Here is a 24,690-nt window from a genome sequence, read left to right as displayed (position 1 = left end):
ACACAGCAGCTTCCCCCCATGACAACCTAAAGGTATTCCTCTCCCCAAAACATACAAGTATACTACACTGCAGAAGCCCCTGGAAGAGTTTGTATCTAAGGTTAAAATATGAATATACTACTGAAACCATCAGAAATAATCTTAAAGACACAAACAGGAATATATTTGGAAGCAGCCAGCCTTAACTGTCTGTTACAGTCAGTGAAACAACATGCAAAGAGCTCAAGTTGATAGCCCACCAGTTTGTTCTGAATTACGCTTAACTGTAGGCTGCAACAAGACAAACAAAAACCACAGGTGACCTGATTTGCAGCTCATTCAGAGCATCCCCAGGAGAACGTCCATCTGTTCGCAATGGATATTTCTGCCTAAAGAAAAAAATATTACGCTTCAGAATCTTAAAATAAATCCTCCCAAAAGTCCCCACTTCCTGTTCTGTTAACAGTCACCAAACCAGAAGAGTGGCACTCACTCTCAGTCACATAAGTGCATGTGTGCATGAGCGCATTTAACTGGAGGGGTGGTATGTGCACATGCTCACGTATGCCTATCTAAGAGATTGAGTACATGAAAGTATAATTTCTCTCTCCCTTTTGCTCTAATTTTTCTTTTTAAAGATAGTTTTGTGTTTGTGAAAAATGGCAGATTGTGGATTTTGGATACTGAAATCCATTATTTATCGTCAGAATAGGTACAGTATGGACAACAGCTGTGCAAGCTTCCATCACATCAGGTCCAGCCAATCCACCTCATCACTGACCTCTGGGGTAATAGGAGTTCAGTCTCCACGGAAGCCCACAGGAGCTACCAGCACTGACACATAATCACATCCCATCTGTTCTATCACAGCCCCAGGATTCTCTAGCACCCCCTACTTTATACTACAGCCAGAGGTCAAGGTGGGCTGGCTCATGGCAGCATGGTGAAATGGTACTTTTTCATGGTGCTTGCAAATTGTGCTCTCAAATTTCAGCTTTCATTAAAAAAAAAAAAGGTTTCTAGCCCTATGCTTGCAATGACACTGTGAACTGAGTGCAACCAACCCAGTGATGCCTGCCAGAGTCTGTAGATGGCCGGAAACAAGTTCCCCCAAACTGGCTTCTACATCCCAATTTGATCCCCTTGTGGCAGCTTTCCGTAATATTCTCCCTATTTGTTTGGCTTTTATTTCCCTGCCATGCTACTCTCCCTTTCTTCCAAACTTAAAGCTTTTTAAAAGTTGTTCTGCTCTCCTAAGGTTTCCTCTAAAGCCCACTGAATCAATGGGAGTCTTTTCACTGACTTTGCTGGGCTTTGGATCAAGCCCCTACTACTATGCAGATTGGTTCTCTTGCTGTTCAAGTGCAGGCCATCCAATACCTACAGCTCCTCTCTCCATAGACACAATAGAACTGCTCTGAAAATCCAGGTCTCTCTACCTTCAGCCAGATATCTTCCTCCATAATCCTGCTTCTTGCTTCATTTCTTTGCCGTTGGATCTGGCAATTTCTCAAAGGTCACACCTGTGCTTTTATCTCATTCTTGGTCCAGATCTCTGAAGTCGTCTACGATTCTTTTCAATAAGCTGCTGATTGTGTCATGAGTACCAGTGGGGGCAATGATGAGCGGGTTTTCTGGAGCTGCCTTCGTGATACTAATGTTCACATCACACCTCCAGTTCTCATTCTTGATATGTAGCACATAATGTTCAGTTGGGTTATTTTGGTGCTAATAAGGCTCAGTTGGGTTCCAGACCACACCAAGAATAGGACCCTCACTCATTTCTGATGTTGCATTGCAATACTATGGAGGTTGTGGCATTGTTGCCTTATTATTCTGTCAAAGAGAAAACAGAGATCCGCTTTGCTTATGGGTGCCTAATGCTGACAATGCAAGGCACTATTGTATTATGCAGTGCTGTACTGCCAGGGGTGCCATCCATCACAGCTGATACTAAACAGACATTCCTTTCTGCTTTTCTCAAATTGATGGTCTGGGTGGAACTTAAAGATCCCAGGGCAATTTACAAAGAGTTGAGGATGAATACAGTATTCTAGCCAACATTCAAAACCAGCTAAGACAGGAAAGGCTGTCTATAAGTCATTGCTAAAGACAGAATGACTGCCATGTAAATCATGCTGGGATACTGGAGGCAATAAAAGATACTAAATAAAATCACTGTCCTGGTTTGTTAAAAGAATGCCCAAAACAGGGTTCTCAGAGACTATATCTTACTTGGTGATTCCTGAAAGGAAGCCATTCAAAATGGATTTACTATCTTGAAATCCTGATAGTCAATTTGGAGGCTTAAAATAAATCTCTGAAACATATTAAGCAGGTGAGTGGGATTTCAGCTTCATCTTTTACCCACACCTTATCTTGGCCCTAGCTAATGACTTCCTACTAGTCATCAACTAAGCCCCAACTTCCTCCATCAGACCCACCTGTATTTAATATACCTTAAAAGGAAAATAATAGGGTGTGTCTGAGTTTTGGACAAGGAATAGTTTTACTGAGCATTAATATAAAACAAAATCAAAAACAAAAAAAGGCTAGGAGACAGGGAGGGAAGTTTATTCATAGATTCATAGATATTTAGGTCAGAAGGGACCATTATGATCATCTAGTCTGACCTCCTGCACAATGCAGGCCACAGAACTTCACCCACCACTCCTAAAAAAGACCTCACACCTATATCTGTGCTATTGAAGTCCTCAAATTGTAGTTTGAAGACCTCAAGGAGCAGAGAATCCTCCAGCAAGTGACCCATGCCCCATGCTACAGAGGAAGGCGAAAAACCTCCAGGGCCTTCCAATCTGCCCTGGAGGAAAATTCCTTCCCGACCCCAAATATGGCGATCAGCTAAACCCTGAGCATATGGGCAAGATTCATCAGCCAGATACTACAGAAAATTCTTTCCCGGGTAACTTGGATCTTACCCCATCTAAAAACCCATCACAGGCCATTGGGCCTATTTACCATGAATATTTAATTACCAAAACCATGTTATCCCATCATACCATCTCCTCCATAAACTTATCGAGTTTAATCTTAAAGCAAGATAGATCTTTTGCCCCCACTACTTCCCTCGGAAGGCTATTCCAAAACTTCACTCCTCTGATGGTTAGAAACCTTCGTCTAATTTCTAATCTAAATTTCCTAGTGGCCAGTTTATATCCATTTGTTCTTGTGTCCACATTGGTACTGAGTTTAAATAATTCCTCTCCCTCTCTGGTATTTATCCCTCTGATATATTTATAGAGAGCAATCATATCTCCCCTCAACCTTCTTTTAGTTAGGCTAAACAAGCCAAGCTCCCTGAGTCTCCTTTCATAAGACAAGTTTTCCATTCCTCGGATCATCCTAGTAGCCCTTCTCTGTACCTGTTCCAGTTTGAATTCATCCTTCTTAAACATGGGAGACCAGAACTGCACACAGTATTCCAGGTGAGGTCTCACCAGTGCCTTATATAACGGTACTAAAACCTCCTTATCCCTACTGGAAATACCTCTCCTGATGCATCCCAAGACGACATTAGCTTTTTTCACAGCCATATCACATTGGCAGCTCATAGTCAACCTATGATCAACCAATACTCCAAGGTCCTTTTCCTCCTCCGTTACTTCTAGTTGATGCGTCCCTAGCTTATTGTTTCTATCTGTTTCAGAGGAAAGCCTAGAGAAATATGTGGAATGGTCACTTCAACACTCCTGGGCATATTTTATTTCAGGCATACCTGAAATCAGGCAGATTAACAAAATTACTGCTTTAAATTTTGGCAAAAACCAACTGGAAAAGGTGGAAGTTGCTGAAAGCACTTCAGGTCCTTCACCTCTGTTCCCAACACACCTATCTTTCACTATTGTACAGTCACAATAAATGATGTTTACTCATAAGAGACTGCCCAATCCTCAAATGTTCTGCACCATCAGGTCTGATAAGCTTTCAAGGGGCTTGTGGAATGCTGCTTCTGTGTTGGAAATGTTTCAGAGTAACAGCCGTGTTAGTCTGTATTCGCAAAAAGAAAAGGAGTACTTGTGGCACCTTACAGACTAACCAATTTATTTGAGCATGAGCTTTCGTGAGCTACAGCTCACTTCATCGGATGCATACCGTGGAAACTGCAGAAGACATTATATACACACAGAGACCATGAAACAATACCTCCTCCCACCCCACTGTCCTGCTGGTAATAGCTTATCTAAAGTGATCATCAAGTTGGGCCATTTCCAGCACAAATCCAGGTTTTTTCACCCTCCCCCCCCCCCCCCCCCACACACACAAACTCACTCTCCTTCTGGTAATAGCTCATCCAAAGTGACCACTCTCTGCATAATGTGTATGATAATCAAGGTGGGCCATTTCCTGTACAAATCCAGGTTCTCTCACTCCCTCACCCCCCTCCAAAAACCACAAACACAAACTCACTCTCCTGCTCATAATAGCTTATCCAAAGTGATCACTCTCCCTACAATGTGCATGATAATCAAGGTAGGCCATTTCCAGAACAAATCCAGGTTTTCTCACCCCACCCCCCCCACCCCCATACACACACAGACTCACTCTCCTGCTGGTAATAGCTTATCTAAAGTGATCATCAAGTTGGGCCATTTCCAGCACAAATCCAGGTTTTCTCACCCTCCGCGCCCCCACCCCCCCACAAACTCACTCTCCTGCTGGTAATAGCCCATCCAAAGTGACCACTCTCTTCACAATGTGTATGATAATCAAGGTGGGCCATTTCCTGCACAAATCCAGGTTCTCTCACCCCCTCACTCCCCTCCAAAAACCACACACACAAACTCACTCTCCTGCTGGTAATAGCTTATCCAAAGTGACCACTCTCCCTACAATAAGAAAAGGAGTACTTGTGGCACCTTAGAGACTAACCAATTTATTAGAGCATAAGCTTTCGTGAGCTACAGCTCACTTCCTCAGATGCATATCGTGGAAACCTGTCATTATGCAAGGCACTGCATTTAGCCGTATGGAGTGGAAATCTATCAACTGCATGAAAAAACTTGTACAGTGTTTCCACGATATGCATCTGAGGAAGTGAGCTGTAGCTCACGAAAGCTTATGCTCTAATAAATTGGTTAGTCTCTAAGGTGCCACAAGTACTCCTTTTCTTTTTGCGAATACAGACTAACACGGCTGTTACTCTGAAATCTCCCTACAATGTGCATGATAATCAAGGTGGGCCATTTCCAGCACAAATCCAGGTTTTCTCACCCCCCCACCCCCATACACACACAAACTCACTCTCCTGCTGGTAATAGCTCATCCAAAGTGACCACTTTCCCTACGATGTGCATGGTAATCAAGGTGGGCCATTTCCAGCACAAATCCAGGCTTTCTCACCCCCCCCCGGGAAACACACACACACACAAACTCACTCTCCTGCTGGCAATAGTTCATCCAAACTGACCACTCTCCAAGTTTAAATCCAAGTTTAACCAGACCGTCTGGGGGGGAGGAGGGGTTAGGAAAAAACAAGGGGAAATAGGCTACCTTGTATAATGACTTAGCCACTCCCAGTCTCTATTTAAGCCTAAATTAACATAAACACCACCTATACCGGAAACCTACTGACCGCTATTCCTACCTACATGCCTCGAGCTTTCACCCTGACCATACCACACGATCCATCCTCTACAGCCAAGCTCTGCGATACAACCGCATTTGCTCCAACCCCTCAGACAGAGACAAACACCTACAAGATCTCTGTCAAGCTTTCTTACAACTACAATACCCACCTGCGGAAGTGAAGAAACAGATTGATAGAGCCAGAAGAGTTCCCAGAAGTCACCTACTACAGGACAGGCCTAACAAAGAAAATAACAGAACGCCACTAGCCGTCACCTTCAGCCCCCAACTAAAACCCCTCCAACGCATTATTAAGGATCTACAACCTATCCTGAAGGATGACCCAACACTTTCACAAATCTTGGGAGACAGGCCAGTCCTTGCTTACAGACAGCCCCGCAACCTGAAGCAAATACTCACCAGCAACCACATACCACACAACAGTACCACTAACCCAGGAACCTATCCTTGCAACAAAGCCCGTTGCCAACTGTGCCCACATATCTATTCAGGGGACACCATCACAGGGCCTAATAACATCAGCCACACTATCAGAGGCTCGTTCACCTGCTCATCCACTAATGTGATATATGCCATCATGTGCCAGCAATGCCCCTCTGCCATGTACATTGGTCAAACTGGACAGTCTCTACATAAAAGAATAAATGGACACAAATCAGATGTCAAGAATTATAATATTCATAAACCAGTCGGAGAACACTTCAATCTCTCTGGTCACGCAATCACAGACATGAAGGTCGCTATCTTACAACAAAAAAACTTCAAATCCAGACTCCAGCGAGAAACTGCTGAATTGGAATTCATTTGCAAATTGGATACTATTAATTTAGGCTTAAATAGAGACTGGGAGTGGCTAAGTCATTATGCAAGGTAGCCTATTTCCCCTTGTTTTTTCCTAACCCCTCCTCCCCCCCAGACATTCTGGTTAAACTTGGATTTAAACTTGGAGAGTGGTCAGTTTGGATGAGCTATTGCCAGCAGGAGAGTGAGTTTGTGTGTGTGTGTGTGCGTTTCCCCGGGGGGGGGGGGGGTTAGAAAGCCTGGATTTGTGCTGGACATGGCCCACCTTGATTACCATGTACATTGTAGGGAGAGCGGTCACTTTGGATGAGCTATTACCAGCAGGAGAGTGAGTTTGTGTGTGTATGGGGGTGGGGGGGTGAGAGAACCTGGATTTGTGCTGGAAATGGCCCACCTTGATTATCATGCACATTGTAGGGAGAGTGGTCACTTTGGATGGGCTAGTACCAGCAGGAGAGTGAGTTGGGGGGGGGGGGTAGGGGGCGGAGGGTGAGAAAACCTGGATTTGTGCTGGAAATGGCCCAACTTGATGATCACTTTAGATAAGCTATTACCAGCAGGACAGTGGGGTGGGAGGAGGTATTGTTTCATGGTCTCTGTGTGTATATAATGTCTTCTGCAGTTTCCACGGTATGCATCCGATGAAGTGAGCTGTAGCTCACGAAAGCTCATGCTCAAATAAATTGGTTAGTCTCTAAGGTGCCACAAGTACTCCTTTTGTGTTGGAAATGTAAGCAGAGTCAGGATGGGCTCCACCCTGACATCTGGTGGTGAGGTGTGGCAAGTTGTGGAAAAGAACTTCAGGGGCTGATCTCATTTGCATAGGCACACCCACCCCGCCTAGAATGAGGCCATAACTGCCCAAATGGTCACTTTGGCTGTTGTGGGATCCCCAGTGTCTCTGTTATTGGGGTGGGAAGAATAAATTGTTATTACCCTGATTATGGGAACTGTGCTTGGAACTGTACTTGGCCTTTTGTTATGATGGAGGGACTCACCATCAACTGAGTAGCACTCGCTAGGCAAGGGACATGGGTTCCAAAACTCTGTGAATCGAGAGAGACTTGAGATAGGTATTAGTACCTGGTGGTGTGGGTCCCTTTGTGAGGGCCTGAAGCACCCATTGCACCTCTGTCTCTCTCCACTGTGGAATGTCAGAGCTAATTTTGTGTCTATTAAGAGTCTTGCTACAGGTACTGTGCTGCATTCACTTTGGGCTTATGGTGCCCCAGCACTAAGGCTCCCACTACTATGAGCTGAAATCACTGAGAACTGAAGTCACTGAGCACTGTGTCAAGTAGTGGGGAGCCGGAAGATCTAGAGTGCAGCGGTGCTGTTCGTGGATAGGCTGGCGGAGTGTTCGTGAGACGGCGAGGTGAGCAGAGCGGTTCGTGAGACGGTGAGCTGTGCAGAGCGGAGCCAGTCGTGGTGGAGCGGAGCTGTTCATGAGACAGCGGTGTGTTCGTGAGACGGCGAGCTGAGCAGAGCTGTTCGTGAGACAGCGGTGTGTTCATGAGACGGCGAGCTGTGCAGAGCGGAGCCAGTCGTGGTGGAGCAGAGCCGTTCGTGAGACAGCATAGCAGAGCAGAGCCCTGTGGGGCAGTCAGCTTCAGGACACGTAAGGTGCCCCTTACCTCTTTCCCCCCCCCACAGGCACATTTTAGCCAGACTGGGGAGTAACACTCTGCAGATGAACTTTTGAACTCTGGGGCTGGACTTTTTTGGACTTTGGGTGATTTGTGGATTGCTGGACTCAAGAGACGTTTGGGGTCTGGGACTCAAGAACCCGAGGGAAAGGATGTGGCCCAATTTTCTGGGGTGGGTCTTTGCTCATGGTTTGGTTAATGAACACTAGTTGTGGTGTTTCCCCAATTTAATACTGATGTTGTTTACCTCATGTTATTAAAGATTCTCTACTACACCGAGACTCTGTGCTTGCGAGAGGGGAAGTATTGCCTCTTTGAGGCACCCAGGGGGTGTGTAAGATTTTCCCAGGTCACTGGGTGGGGGCTCGAGCCAATTTTGCATTTGTTTTGATGAGAGGGAGCCCCTGTGTACTGAACCCGGCCCTTGCTGCTATCAACTTGGCCTGGCAGAAGGGTTACAGAAAGAAGATGTGGCCTGGGGCCACGGAGAAAAGAGTCAAGATTCCTTGAGGGAACCAGTCCTGTTCCATCCAGCCTCCGAAAGGATTGGCAACTTCCTCTCCTTTTTTAGCCTGTGTGGGAAGTCATTCAAGTCCTTTGAAGCAAATGGGATTTATGCAAATGTTTAAATGCTTTGCTGAATTGGGGCTTAAACCACAAAAGACGTCAGTTGCAAGTCCAATCCTGTATGCTATGGCCAGATCACCCTCCAGGTTCTCTTGAAGATTCGCCAACACCTGGCTTATCTATGTATCTACTTACATGGCTCTGATCATTGTAGAACCTAAGCAACTCACATACACAACTGAATATACTCACAACACCTCTGTGAGCCAGGGAGGTATTACTCACATTTCATAGATATGAAAAATGGGGCACAGAGAAGTGAAATGACCTGTCTAGGGTCACACACAAAATCTGTGGCAGAGATGGAAACTGAAGCCAGATGTTCTTAGGATTTAACCACAAGACCATCCTTCCTCTACTACTGATCATAGCTGGGGCACATTCAAGGAGGAGTTTTTCATGGTTAATGCTGAATTTTGAGGCTTTTAAAAACAAAATTAAACCAGAACTAGTGATAGGTATATGTTTTAGTGGTTGCAGTAACAAACTATTTGCCTATGGCACTGAGAACCAGCTCCTCCCACTGGATCCACTGGAATCTGGCACCATCCCAATCTGCCCTCCCAGATATTGTCCCAATCCTTCTCAAGCCTGCTCAGGCCTGGGGACGGCCGCACACTGACCCTGCCTTCCAGGGCCGGGGCTCCACCCAATTCCTTTCATGCTTACCACAACTCTCCTCCTCCAAACTGAGGCCTGCTGCACACAGTCCCAATTCCTCCCTCTCACCCTGCAGGATGTTTCTCAAAATATTAAAGATGATGCAGTTTGGCATGTTATCACTGGGCCATTACCTGACTGGTCTGTACATGTAAATATCAGTAATCACATTGCAAACCCCAGTCACTCCCTGGTTTTCTCCCGCCTGAACCTTTCCAGAGTGAGAGAGCACAGGAGTTTGACAAATTTATGTAAAAGTCCTTGGGATGCTGTCTGGCAGATGATGAAAAGACTTTACCATGCAATTGAAATTCTCTATTCCAAAACAATCACTTTAAACCTGTTAATTATACACAGCAAACTCACTCAGACCTCCAGAATAGGAATCCAGTTGTTTATCGGTGAGAGCCAAGCCTCTAAAAGCTGGCTCGCACAGCACTACACATGCTTTGTGTTGGGTAAATTAGTTTCAGGAAGAGAATCAAAATTAATTAAAACCACATGGAGATCCACTCCCTCTCCCCCCCGCCCCCCTCCCCGTATCCCCCACCAGGAGACAGAGGCCAGTTCAGTCTAATTTAGTCCAGTGTTTTTGTTTCCTAAAGTCTCAATCTTGGGTTCAGTCCATTAATAGACTGCAGCTGATTTTAATCTAGATGAACTCAAGCCTTCTCTCCCCTTTGGTTTTAAAAAGATTAAAAATTGCGTATTATATAAATAGGGGAAAATGAAAAAAGATACCCGAAAGAGTAAGAAATCTGCTCTTCATTAGCCAACTTGCTGAACAAGCCCATTATCCAAGTGCAGCTGAGGAATGGGAGTTGTGGGGGGAGAAGAAAACATACAAACAACCAAATATTCTAGTGATACTATGCCCAAATGCTCTGGTGATGGGAACTGTAGTAATGACTGACAATAACAACCAAAATGACAGATGTTAAAAAGATTCCAAAGATGGGGAACTGGATGACCCAAAGACTGGTTTGAGAGTTTTTCATCTTCTGGTTGGTTAAATTCAGACTCGGTTGGTAGTGACTGAAAGCTTTTATCCTCTGATGTCTATTTGGTGGCCAAAGTGAAGTGTGTTTGTGGTATTAGACTACCTCCTAGTGGATAGGTGTCAATATAAAAAAGCTGCCATTATTACTGGAGCTGTCTTCCTTGCAGGCAACCTCAGGAGACAGACATGTCCTTTGAAGAGGGAGACTAAACTACCTAGATGTAATCCACTCTGACAAATTGGGGGTTCTGTCAGTACCACTTCTGAATCCTGGTTGATTTTATGAAATTTTATCATGAAATTACTATGTCATGGAAAGCCTATACGGATATGGATCTCCCAGGAGTTAGTAAGGTTGAGTCATGTCTCTGGCAGGTCAGAGACAATGGTGCATAATCAGCATTTAACTATCCTCTATTCAAAGTAAAACATGTTGGAACAATGGATTTGTTCTACTTGGAAGAAGACATTTCCTCCTCTTGCCTGAAGGGAGGGGAGTTTGGAAGTAATGGAAAATTACTAAGAAACAGAACAGAAGAAACAGGTGACCCCAACAGGACAGGAGTCTATAAAGGGACTCTTGGAAGGAATGGGAGAGAGAGCCATTCAGCACCAGATTAAGATTACGCAGGCAAAAGAGGAAGGGTAGGCAAGTGGGTGGAGAACCTGGCCTGACCTAGTGAGGGACATAGTGTTTATGATGTTTTATATGATCTATATTCTCCTGTGCTTTACCTGTTAAGTAAAAAGCATAAAGTTAATAGATTAAACAAAATGTGTGTGTGTGTGTGTGTGTGTGTGAGAGAGTGAGTGTGTGTGTTGACTGCTTCACAACTACTGCATACCCTGGAGAGAGTTAAACTGTAAACCACAAAGGCCGGTGCCAGATAGTACAGAAGAAGCAAAACACAACCAAAACCAAACATCATAATGCATCTATTGAAATGCTGCTAGCCGTTATATATAACCTTTCCTCTCCTTCTCTCCAAGGAAGCCAATATGGAACAGCTCTAATGAGTATTGAATAGAAAAAGCAAACTAGCACACTGAAAGAGGTATACAAGAGAATCTTCTTTTTTGGTAATAAGAAAAGGAGTACTTGTGGCACCTTAGAGACTAACCAATTTATTTGAGCATAAGCTTTCGTGAGCTAAAGCTCACTTCACTTCATCGGATGCATCCGATGAAGTGAGCTGTAGCTCACGAAAGCTTATGCTCAAATAAATTGGTTAGTCTCTAAGGTGCCACAAGTACTCCTTTTCTTTTTGCAAATACAGACTAACACGGCTGTTACTCTGAAACCTATTTTTTGGTAATGTGCCAGCTGATATAAGGTGCACAGAGGCTATGGGACAACTGTTAGATGACAATGGAAAAGAATGACAGAGTCACTTCTACCACAGTTCCTCATTATTACAGCCATATGCTAATGTTATATGTAGATCCTGATACACATAACCATCACACACTCATTATATAATTATGATAAAAGTATTTTAGTATTTATGGCCCCAAATTAGATTCAATTGGTTTTTTTAAAGACACATTCAATTTTTTCTTTTTCTCATGGTGTCACTGCAGGACAGAGTTAAGGTTACCTGGGTGCCCTAACTGGGCATTTCTATATCTTAACATGTCTGGATTTCTTTTAAGTTTAACCATAACTCTGAATTGCCTGGGTTTAATCTTGCTTGTTTCTGGGATAATTACAACAACCCTGTAATGTATTTTACCCTAAATGACTCATACATACTCTGAAACTTAACACTCTCTTAACATAGATTTTGTCTAGAAATGTCATTGTATATTTTTATTTAACGATATCATACCTAACCAGTAAAAGAATGCTATCAGGTGACACTTCTAATGATCTGAAGGTTGGTAATATAAACCTTAAATTATCTTTTTAAAATTTATAATTTTTAAGACCAGATTCACCAGTATGCTCTGCTGCTTTATGCCATTCTGGAGAAACACTAAGCAACCATAGCATACTGGGTGGTTAAGCACAAAACAGCCAGTGTCAAGGTCAGTTTACCTTTCCCTCGTGTCTTTCACATTCTCCTGCTCAGACCCACCCCTAAATGCCTTATTCCTTCTTTACCCCCTATATTCCCCTGCACACACACACACACCAAATTCCACCTCCATTCCCTTGAAAATACACATCCCCATTTCCCCCCTCATTCTTCTGTGTGCATATACAGTGCTAGTTTCCCTCATTCACCTGCCCTCCCTTGTTGAATAGAGTGAGTGCAATGCATTTTTTAAAAAAATAAATATTTAGGATTGATGGTAATTTTTGCCATTATTTTTCATAATGTAACGTTTATCTGTCAGTAGTGGCTGTTGTATAAAAGGTCCTCCTTCAGAGAAATTTATGAAGAATTGCCCTCTTTCCAAATGGCCACTACCTTCACAACCAGAGTGAAGCCAAGTTGCCAGGAGACTGAGAATAACACTGTGAAGAGCAGTGAATAGTGATGGTGGTCATGTTTGCTAAGAACAACCTGTGATCTCAGTCCCAATGAGAACAAAAGGATGGCAACCATTCTGAAAGAGGACAGTTCTTTATGGAATTCTTTGTAATAGAACATTATTCTTCAGTCTCTGCTGTAGGAGAAACTTTCACCAAGAAAACTGGCAAAAATGACTTTTCATCCATTAAAAATGTCAAATGTAGCCTATGCATAAAGATTTCAGTGAATTTTAATTATATGCAGGAGATATCAAGAGTCTATTATTAACATTATTTAAAAAATCTGACATTGGATGCTAATTTTTTTTAAAGGATCCATTTAAAAATTAATTATAAGTCAAACTGATTAACAGATTCACTAGTGAATTCCAGGAAGTTCATTCTGTACTTAGAGTAAGTGCTGTAATTTTGGAGTGAATATGCTGTATTTTCCCACACAACAAAGACGTTGGATACTTTAAGTGCAAACCTCATCTCTACCTTAACAATGGAGCTGCAACAGATATCTGCATAATATAATAAAGGTATTGGTACTGAATAATAAATACATTAGTAGATTTACGTGCAGGAATTATGTTATCCTGTCAAGTTTGCCTGGACTACAATCAGTTACTTCAACTCTGTCATATACAAACTTTTAATGTCTGTCTGTCAGAGTGCTAACATGCATGGATGTGCAGCAGTAAATTTTCACTCTGTTCTAGCAAGGTATATGTAACTAGAAAGCCGTTGTAGGAGATCACTGTACATTTTATTTGTGTAGCTTTTTCTGAGTTTGACTGCTAGGGAATATTTTTGTGTGTGGGTGGCTGTGGGAAGGGTGGACAGCTGGGTGAAAGTCTATGACAAAAGGAATCTTGTCCCATTTCCTGCCTGTGTTTCATTCACTAATGAGTGTTGTTCTGGGTCATTCTCAAGATTTCTTCATCTGTTGTCTTGTCTGTAACAAGGGGCACCTCAGCAGTGGAAGTGTTGTCAGCCTGTCTTGAGATTTTTATTATGCTGCCTCCACTGTAGCTGTGTTGGATTCTAAGTGCTTGGCTATAAAACAAAGCTATATTTTTGTGTGCTTTTTTTGGATAACATGAGGGAAGGACTAAGTTCAGATACGTTTGCTAGAGTGAGCTGTTTCTACTTTCTTGTAATAAATGCATATCTCAACATCTAATAATAAACTGAGATAAGGATTTTCTGTGGCTTTCCTGAATGTGATTTTTGTTGGAGGGAGAATGTAAATTACATGTAGTGAATCTCTCCTGTCCTCTCTCTATGGAGTATTCTACTGATTCCATTAGTATATCCCCAACATTACATAGCAGAAACCTGTGAATCTGTTGTAACCAAATTTCTCCTGTAGCAATGTCCTTATAACTAGCCTGTGGATACAAAAACCACTGTTCCTTCAGGAATCGTTATATGGTTTGAAGGAAAGTGTCATTTATTAGATTGTTTTTTCCATGAGATCAGTTTGCTGTCATCATCATTTTACAATGCACCTTGAAAAGTTTCCTCCTGGCAACCAGTTTATTCTTTGATCTGGGATTCATTTAAAAAAGGCTTCTCTGTATCTTCAGGCAGGTTTCAGGAGGGTGCCCCAGAGCATGATATTCTGTGAACAGGCCTGGTTCCTTTATAAGAACCCCAATTAAAGTAGCCTTGTGCTGTATTCATGTTTTATGTGAGGATGAAAACCAAATTTGTGCTGGTTTCAGCACATACAGGAGAGGCCCTTGAGAATTCCTCCATTGTGCCTTCATCTACATGTAAAGAGTGGATCACAGCACCACGCTGCAGACTGAGTAAAGTCTGTATCTGAGAGCACAGTGTGTGCTTTTGGGCAGAAATGCCTATTAATTTGTATTTAAAATGGTGCTTGGCTCAGTCTTCCTCTTCTTCTGTTCCATACAACTACCCTCTCTCTTCATTTAAATCCCTCTGCAAGACTCTCCCCAGAAGCCTTTCAATGGTATTCCACCAAAGAAATGAAAGGATCAAAATAATCTCCCACTTGACTCTGTTTTGAAATTGGACCTTGCAATCTCTGGTCATCTGGTATGTTATATAGCTGCACAGAAATGTCTGTCTGTGATAAGTCTAATTCAGTAGAAAAGTGATAAAATTGGTCTCTAGAAAGAAAGTCACAGTGTTGTTGCTTCCCCCTGAAGCTCCTTCAGAAAAATGCATGGAGGCAGCATTTCAACAAAAGGCTGCAAATACCAGTAAGTATAGAACACTGAAGAGCAGTTCTACTCTGAGAAGTAACAATGCCAAAATGGCACCTCTTTCCTCAACAAATCTGTTCTCTGAATGTAGTCAGAATTTTATCTACTGACTTCAGTGATGATCAGTTTGTGCTACTAATTACTCCTGTTCGCTCTACAAAGCCAACACAGCTAAGAGAGATCAAAACTGGGTTTGATCTCTATTGAGCATCTTCAACAGAACTGTTTATTAAGTCCCAATCAAAAAACAAACCAGGAAAGTGTGAATTTAAAGCAAAGGCATTACTGAGGGCATAAGTGAAAGACAATGGAATTGCATACCTGATACTGTGGGCATAATTTGGCCTGCAGAAACTTTATTATTGGTGATGGTATAGAAGAAGGAAAGAGCCCACCTTCACTCTCAGAGACCAAGAGGGTGTGCAGAGTTGCCAATTAAAAAAAAATCACTTGTAAATTGAGCACATTTGTATATTGAGCACAATGTCATTTTTCAGTTACTTTTCAGTAAACAATCACATTTTAAGTTCCAGTAATGTAAAAAAGATGAGTCTGGACGGACCTTCTGTCTCCACTTCTCCATCTAGATTTTCCATGTCCTACTTGCACTTTCAAATCTAACATTTTGAAGCAAAGAATAATTTGTTTCCAGAAGGCTAACTCCTTAGGTGGGTGGTCTCAGTTCAATTTATTCTTTAATTTTATTTTCCAGGGCAGTAAGAGTTTTCTTTCCATGTTCTGTGTTGAACTTTGTGGTTTTATTTTAGAACCACAATGCCCAGACTATAACATGGTACATTTGTTTAATTTTTCCAATAGTCTTAAACATGGCCTTTAGGTAGATCAATCACATATACACATTATAGTACATAATGTGCTTTTAACACATTAGAAGTATAATCTAGACATATAATTTGAGCTCAGCTACAATCCTTATGGTTTGATCAGTTTTGTATACTATAAGGATATCCTGACCCATTTTTAAAATATTCCTTAAGTGGAAATCATAAGATTGACTCTCTTAATTGTTTCATGGGAATCTCCCCATCCTCTCTTGATAATGCTTTCCACTTTGATGGTAGCATACTACCTTATTTTGTTTTTTTTAATTGATTAGCTCAATCTGTTTGCACTTAAACACCCACATTAGCTGAAGGATGCTGATATGCTCTTCAGTTTGCGTGTTTTTGACATGTGTTTGCTATTCACCTGGCTACTGAAACATCCGCAGAATCCTAATGTAACAAGCAACTTGCTAAACCACTGAGTTATGAGCTTTAGCAAGCAAACTCCCCAAACCCATGTATGTGACTCAGAGGCTCAAGCATGTGCATCCCTGAGCCCAACTACACAGTGGGATTGAGCTGTGAGCACACACAGCTTCTGACCCTTGATACTGATGTATCACAGACATAAAACAGTGCAATTTTATAGCCCATATATCTGGCAGGTAAAAAATGCAAGGAAGTTAATCCATGGGCCAGTGCAGCTGGTTATCAAGACAAATAAAATAAAGAATTACACTTCCAGTGTCTCTAGCATTTTACATCCAAGGGTCTCAAAGCATTTTATGCTCAGGAATTAAGATAGTGTGTGTTGTACTGAAAGTACCATGAGGATACAGCCTGTTCAAACACCCTGTGACATAGGATTGCATACTTTGGGGAATAACAAGGCTTCTACACCATTCTCTAAACCTCTGGCCACTATCAAAGAGAGGGTAACAGGATTAGATAAACCCAAGGCCAGATTAGGGGATATGTACCATAGGGCAATGCCCCAGCTCCTGGAGTCATGTGATGACATCAGAATCTCTGATTTCATTTAATAAAAAAGTAAGTATCTTCCCTTCATGGCTGCAAAGAAAATCTTGAAATCATGACTTAGTGTAACTGATGGTGCAACTACTTTCTGAGTCTGCAGAGAGCATGAAACAACAGCTCTGAGACCAATGAACTGCCTCAATCATCAATCATGATGGTGTGTTAACTCCAAGACTCACTGCTCTGGGGCCTGCCACTGCACTCCAGCAGAGGACTCAATGTGTATGACAGGAGGAGAAGAGTGCAGTGGGCCTGTCTCACTCATCCAAGTAGATATACTCCTGATGCTGGGATAAAGACTGGGAGACTCTTACAGCTCCTGGCACTCTGGGTAGGAAGGTATGTCTCCTGCCATTACAAGTAGTGAACAGGTTATGGAGGTGGGATGGGGCCACATTCTGGGAGGTAGGGGGCATAGGGCAGAGCAATGTGGGGGCTTAAACCCCCAGATTGCCTCAATCCAGCCCTGGATAAACCACTAGCACTCAGGTACCTGAATTAGAGCTTTGATGTGAGGCCTGCTCTCCAGATTAATAGTGTGCACAGTTTATGCCCTGAACTATCAATTTTTGCCATCTATTACTGCAGAAAGGTTATGCTGCAGTGCCCTGTACTTCCTTGCATTTAAAGTTAGGGTAGCCAAGGGCCACAAAGACAGCATCCTTCCTCTCCAGCCTGATAGCAGAGTTCTCTTCCTTCCTTTTGTTCACATTAAGAACAAACACTGTTCAAACAATAATAGTGGGTGCTTTATTATGATGCTCTCTTAGGAACAGAGCCGTGGTTAGTATTATCTTGCACTTGGTTTTGTTTTGAAGGAAATCGAGAATGGCCCTTTGAGTTGTTGGTGTTTCAGGGTCAACATTACCTCTACTTCCTTTATTTAAAAAAAATAATCCTTTTACCAAAAGTACGTGCTATTACGGAAAGGTTGGGTTACACAGGGCCAGTCAGCCAAGGTCTTGTGCCTGAGGGTTCCAGGAGCAGGCATGAAGGCAAACTGCCAGTTTAAGGTGCAAATCAGAATAAAAGACAGTTTATATCCTAGTTGTCTCTAAACTGGCTCAGCTGCTGCATCTAGACACCAGGCACTTAAAAGAAACAGAAGCTTTCTGTTTCCTACCAAACAATTAAGTACAGATTTGGTACACATAACACATAGAGGTATTTTGCTGTCAGGTTTCTCTCTCTCAAGTCAGTACTAGCACTAGGTCCTTTCCCACCACATCTACTCCTTGGTGGATGAAAGGACCTTCAGGTCATTTTCCTTCTCTTTCTCTCATTCTCTCTCCATAAGGATTGGGAGCAAAATCATCATCCTCTGATCTATGCCTGGCTCGTGGCACAGCCTTCATCTCATGGCCTTCGTGTTTGTACATTCTTGAAAAATTCTACTTGCCTTGGACAAGCAGTTATTTTGGCGAGTAAGATATTCAATTTTTCATTATCATTGGTCATCATAGTAAGGGCAGGTGAGTATATTTTGTGCCTGAGCCCGTAAATTTTCATGACAGTTTTGCACGACTGTGCTAGTGAGTTATAATTTCTCCCTTCCCACCAACCCATGTATGCATGGTTAAGAGGAGGCTTCAAAACTGCAGAGGCTGGAGCGTGCTGTCTGGCTCTCCACTAGTTCTGTCTGATCCAAGCAGAGCTAGCCTGCTCCTAATCAGCTGACTCCCAGTCCTACACCCTCCCATCTGATGCTGTACATCATTGCTTATGAACATCTGGAATATTCCTCTCTGATCCTAAATATCTGTCATAGTCTATGTATTCAGCAACAACATTCTATTCCATTCTTGTACCAGACACTTGCCAAGCTACAGTTGAATTGTTACACACAAGCATTTATTATTTCAGAGGTTTATTGCAGATCACTTTAAATAGAGTGCCTAGTGACATGCTGCAAAATGTACTTCAGTGAGGTACTGCTTCAAAGTGTTTCATTTGTTTTTATGGATCAAGATAAATAATAATACATAGAATGGATATGCGACTTTTCATTTCAAAGCACTTTAGAAATGTGATTAAACAATATCACTCCCATGTAACAGACAGGTAAACTGAGACACATAGTGATTAAACAATTTACTTAAGTGCCTATGGTCACTTAGCAAATCGCTGCCAGAAGTGGGTACAGAAACCAAGTCTCCTAATTCTTTGTTTTATGCTCAATCCACTAGGCCACAGTTGCCCCAGGCACTACTCCCAACCCCAAGCACCTTCTGTTGCAGTTGCTACATATGGCTGTCCAGAATGGAGTGAACACTAACCATTACACTGGCATTTTCTGCTTTAATTCAGACCAGGGCCTACATTTAAAAGATTTGCCAGCATAGATATGCCAGGTAGGGGTGTTAAGACAAAACAAAAAACCACCCTAGCTGACACAACTATGAGCAAAAAGGAAAGGAGTACTTGTGGCACCTTGGAGACTAACCAATTTATTTGAACATGAGCTTTCGTGAGCTACAGCTCACTTCATCGGATCCGATTTTGCGAATACAGACTAACACGGCTGTTACTCTGAAACTATGAGCAAAAGCCCTAGTATAGATGCAGTTATGAGGGCAAAAAAATCCTTTTGCTGGTAGAGTGAATTTTCATTTGAGGAATTGGTATAGATAAACTGGCAAAAGAACCCTTTTGCCAGTCTAAGTTGTGTCTCCACTCAGCTGGTTTGCTGGTACAGCTATAACAGTGTAAGCAAAGCCTCAGGCAGTCAGGAGACGGGGATCCATACTCTCCTTACATTTTCTCCTTGCTCCCTTTTTTGAAGAAATCACCTTCAGAGGCAAACCACAACCTATCACTCCCTCAGCAAGTGGAAGCTCTATTGATCACAGGCATCATCAAGTTACCTCCTCTACTAACTCCAATTCACATGACACAGGGTTACTGTGAGGATCAGTTCACCAGTTAAGGTAGCTTCCTCAGCACTTAAAGAGCTACCAGGGAATATGTACATTCTGCAGAGCTGGTGATAAATAGGATTCCCCACCATCCCCTTGCCCCCCTACATGTTAAAGAGAGGGTGCCAAACTGACACTACAGACTGAAGTCCTCTGTTTAGCAGACAGATTAGAAAGCAATGGATACTGACATGTGGGAGAGGCAGGGTTCTAATGAGAGGCAAACAGGTTTTTCCTAAAAAGAAAAGGAGTACTTGTGGCACCTTAGAGACTAACCAATTTATTAGAGCATAAGCTTTCGTGAGCTACAGCTCACTCAATCAGGTCTCCCTCTGCAAGATCTACCTGTGCAAGGCGGAAACTGAAACAAGAATGCAAAGGAAGCTGAAATCTGTTAGTGCAATATTGTTAGTTGCAACCCCAGATCTAGATAAAGCCATTTAAGCCTTCTGCCATGGAAGGATTTGATTTATACAGATTTAGTTTGTGTGCTGGAGTTTCTGGTGCATTTGGGAGATACAGCAAGCGGTGGTTCCTGTGCAGAGCCCAGAGAGCGGTGACCAGCCAGCAGGCTGTCTCCCCGACTCATGTTCAGACTTGGTGGTGAAATTTAATTAATTGATTCTGCACACAGAGCTAAGGGAGGAGTGTGGAGTTGTTCCTACTCCTGGCCACTGCTTGTGACTGTTTCCCACCAGGATGTAATGAAAGTGGCTCCATAGTTAGTGCTCCATACTGCTATGGTGGTGGAAAGCTCAGTTTCAATTGCTGGTCCCTCACTGCCCAGGCCATCAGTCTCTGAATGCTACCCAGGGGAGAAGGAGAGCAAGAAACTTGTTTCTCAAGAAACAATCCTTCTGGGTGATTAAAAAGCCTCTTTCACAGATTCCAAAAGGAGTCCTATTTTGTCACTCAATTGGAAGGATTGTAGCCATGAAACAAGGCCACAAAGAAGTGGACCTCAAAGTCTGGAAAGGTGTTGCAGCCTTCAGCTAAAATGATGCCCTGTATGCTGGAGCCTGTGATCTCCTCAGGCACATCTTTATACTGGCCACTGGCCATGTTATAGAAATACATGATCCACACTTTAACAATTCTAATCTCTGGATTTCGTTACTGTCTAGGATTATATTGGCTTGATTTTCAAAGGTGTTGAGCGGCTGTAGCTCCTACTGACTTCAATGAGACTGCATCTCTGAAAGTCAGGTCAAGAGAGCTTTGCATATTGGGAAGAGCTGAAGGAAAATAAAAAGCCTATTGTGTGAGAGTACGAACAGTTTAAACACTGCTAATGGGTGGTACACCAGTCCCTTCCCTTTTCAAATGAATTTCACTTCATGTTTTGTTTGGTTTTCCTGTTGATGCATCCTGCACCCTACAGTGCTAAGCTGGTGGGATCCAATTCACCCTTCCTGACATGTGGAGTTTAAAATAAGAGACCTCAGCAATCGGACATCCTCAGCATTTCCAGCTATTGAGCACAATCATTTGCACTGTTATCCAATTTCAGAGCAGAAGAGAAAAGATGTATGTAGGAATATTCTCCCTGTACTGCTACAGGGTAGACAAAAGGAAACTAAACAAACAGGATGTGAATTTCACTAAGTGACCAAGGCAGACAGGATATGGGCCACAAATAAATGGCTACAATATGTGCGCATATCTCACTGTCTGCTTGCTGAAACTGTTCTGTTCACAGCACAAATACTGAATGGAAAAAGCAAAAGGGAAGACAACTTGCTATTTAAGATCTTTCCCCTTGAAAATTAATTAAGTAAAGTTCCAGCCTGACATCTCTGGCAATAGAAGTCCTGTGTTTATCCATAGAATACGAAGAGCCTGGGCAGAAGATATGTGAGCTTCCCCTGCATTGCCCAGCCAATGAGTCTCACCCCTAACAAGCAGGAAACATTTCTAGGAGTGAAGTGCTGGATGCTCAGCAGTTGGAAAATCAGGCCACATATTTTGACTTGCATGACCCCACTGTAAAAATCTTGGCTGAGATTTTGTGTGTCCTACCTAAAGCTGTCAGATATTGTTTCTTATATTGCAGATTGCTTAATAATGTTACAATTTAAATAATCCAACTAGATTTTGAAGGTCACTTCTTCACATCTTTCCTTCTGCTTGCTAGGGGAGAGTTTTCTATGAGGCCACATTCACAGAGCATTGGATTATGTGTGGGAGTTATTTCTTCAATAGAAAGTAAAGAAACTTATTTCTTTGTTTAAATGAAAACATAGATTCAGTGGAAAATGGATATAAGAACAAAATACTCCCAAAGATAAAATATCTTGGTGAAGACTTGATTCCTTTGATCCCTGTGAGCATCATCCATTTGTATTCCCTCTTCATCTTTGCAGCAAGGTGCAATTTCACCTCCCTACCACCTGCAGAAAGCCTAAGAGCAGGTCCCTCTGGAAGGGATTCAAACAAATGGCAACCCCAAGAGCTAGCCAGCTCAGTGTGCTCTAACCCTGGTATCTTGACTTAGCCTATTAACGCCAGCATTCACATAATTATTCACTACCCTGATCCAGACCTGCAGTTAATCTCAAGAATTTTTCAAGGTCCCAATGGCGTTGTATCATAGAGGGCCAGTATCTGAGTTACATCAGTGAAAATGTGGAATAACTCCACAGAAGTCAATGGAGCTATGTAATCAAGATCAGAATCAGGCCCACAAGGAAGATGAGTTAACTGCTGAATAATTTTTTTTGTATAATTTTGTAGCTTATTGGTGAGCAGTTGCAAGTATTTGTTATTCAAATTTCAAACTATTTTAATATGATACATAGGTCTCATAGTATATTTTTTGATTGGATAAATATAACTCTTAGAATCAGGCTTCCAGGGCAAATACCTGATTAAGACTTAAGAATTTGAAGATTGCTTCATTACTTACAGCGGCAGCCTGAGAGGATTCTCTGATACCTTTATCTGTTTTAAACAATACACAAAAAAGGAACAAGACATTGTTGGTGACATTCTGTTCCCATTGAAATCAATGGCAAAATTCCCATTGACTTCAGTGGGGCCAGGATTTCACCCTGTGTGTTGGATAAGGCAGCTACATGGGTGTTCAATAGGAAAAGGGAGGAAGCACCTTTTTGACTAATACTGTGCTTTGAAAATGTCAATCGAATCCTTTTAAAATGGATTTTTCCATCTTACCTAATGTCCACACTAATGGCAAAATTCTCCTCTGTGATCCAGACTGGGGATCTCAACTGCGTATTCTCCAGTCAGTTCACGGAAAGAACTCTCATTGTCACAAGATCCTTAGGTGGTGAAAATTGATATAACTTCATTGATTTCAATGGAGCTATGCCAATTAATACCATTTGAGGATGTGGCCCTCTTACTGTCTTACATTTCGGTAACACCTTTCATCCTTATGGATCCCCAAATGTTTTACTAACTCATATAAAAACTATATACAAGGATAACTTCACCCAACTGCTGAAATGTGGCCATGTCCATGGGTGGAATGTGGCAGCTGTTTAGCAGAGCACAACAAAACTAAACAACAGTTAAGTCAGAAAATAAAAAAAAACATATCCAAGTGAAACTGGGGAGAATTTAGGGAGGTAGAATATAGTTGTGTGAGTAAAAATTTAGCCAGCACACAGAAACTAACAACCCATATCGTTATGAAAAGTGTTAGGGGAGCTGTAATGACCACGTTGAGGCAATGGTGAAGAGAACCAATCACTGATGGGCATTCCACCAGAAGAATGAGTGCAATATATGCACCAAAGATCTGCAATGCAGATTGGAGGAAAGACTTGCTCGTAGGGCTTGATCTGAAGTCCACTGCTTTCATTGGACTTTGGATTAGGCCTTAAATGAGAAGAGATACTGAGGCTTAAATTGGAGAGGAACAGAGGGTGCAGATGAAGAAATGAAACAGCAGGACAAAGCTAGGAGCTAGAAAATATCCAGAAAAGCTATGTTTCTGTGTTCCCTATGCCAGAGTCTAAAGAGAGAGTCAGTTTGGTTTGCCTAGAGAATCTGAATCCAGTTTAAATGGAGTCCACTGTAACCCTTAAAGGGTGAAAGCGGCAAAGAGTCCTGTGTTACCTTATAGACTAACGGACGTATTGGAGCATAACAGGACTCTGCTTTTACAGATCCAGACTAACAAGGCTACCCTTCTGATCCTTAAAGGGTGGTTATGATCAGAAACAGGATTATGTCAAATGGCACCTTCTTACTCAATATATTCTCTTCTTATGTGTCTTAAAGTCAGATTTCACTGATACCAGTAAATAAATGTATAAAATGTAGTAAATAATTAACAAACACTTCTATGTTCCTATTCACTCTACAGAGCCTATACAGCTATAGGATTGTGAGCTGAAGTCTATTTGCATCATGCACCATCAACCAAATTGTTAGCTATGTTCTAATTGCAGTATCTTTAGATTGGGGATGTTGTCAGTGCTAGAAAGAGCCCAGCTGGAGTCTGTGATCCTAGGTGGAATTTATAGCAGTGATAATTATAAAATCACCTTTTAATTCTACAATTGAGCCCATTGATCTGGAAGCCAAAAAGAGAAATACTGAATTCCACAATGTCACTTTCCAGAGACATTTCTCTAACTTTGGTCCATATTCATTTCTCTGTGCCTTAGCTCCCAATCTGTAAACGAGGATAACATTTTCTTACCTGTGCGGATACATTTATTAATGTTTGCAAGCAGCTCAGAACCATGAAAGGGGCCACAGAATCATACTTTAAAGGCAGGGATTTTTTAAGTACTAACATTACCAAAGCTCTGGTACGATGTCGGTATTTTATTAACAAAGTGTTTTTGTAAGTGGGTTGGCCTCTATGATTCCCCCTCATGGCCACCATGGTCTGACTCACCTGGCCATGGGGTTCTTGTTGGTTTGCCGCTGTCTCTCACAATGTAGGGGTGCTTTAG

At 42.2% G+C, this 24,690-nt stretch overlaps 1 protein-coding gene across 8 annotated transcripts in view; it reads right to left on the bottom strand.

Moving 5' to 3' along the window:
* Positions 1–24,690, bottom strand: part of RAD51B (RAD51 paralog B) — a 716,515-nt gene that overhangs the window by 150,714 nt on the left and 541,111 nt on the right. The window contains exon 12 of one of the 8 annotated variants that reach the window (XM_073348431.1): positions 303–368. The exons of the other annotated variants lie outside the window; for them this stretch is intronic. Within the exon in view, the coding sequence (XP_073204532.1) occupies positions 319–368 (50 nt within the window). The 3' untranslated portion in view covers positions 303–318. The remainder of the gene's footprint in view (positions 1–302; positions 369–24,690) is intronic. 8 annotated transcript variants of the gene reach the window in all.

Source organism: Lepidochelys kempii, chromosome 6 (genome assembly GCF_965140265.1).
Source record: "Lepidochelys kempii isolate rLepKem1 chromosome 6, rLepKem1.hap2, whole genome shotgun sequence".
Taxonomy (NCBI): Eukaryota; Metazoa; Chordata; order Testudines; family Cheloniidae; genus Lepidochelys; species Lepidochelys kempii.
The sequence above is the reverse complement of the archived record's forward strand: the minus strand, read 5'-3'. Positions and strand labels throughout refer to the sequence as shown.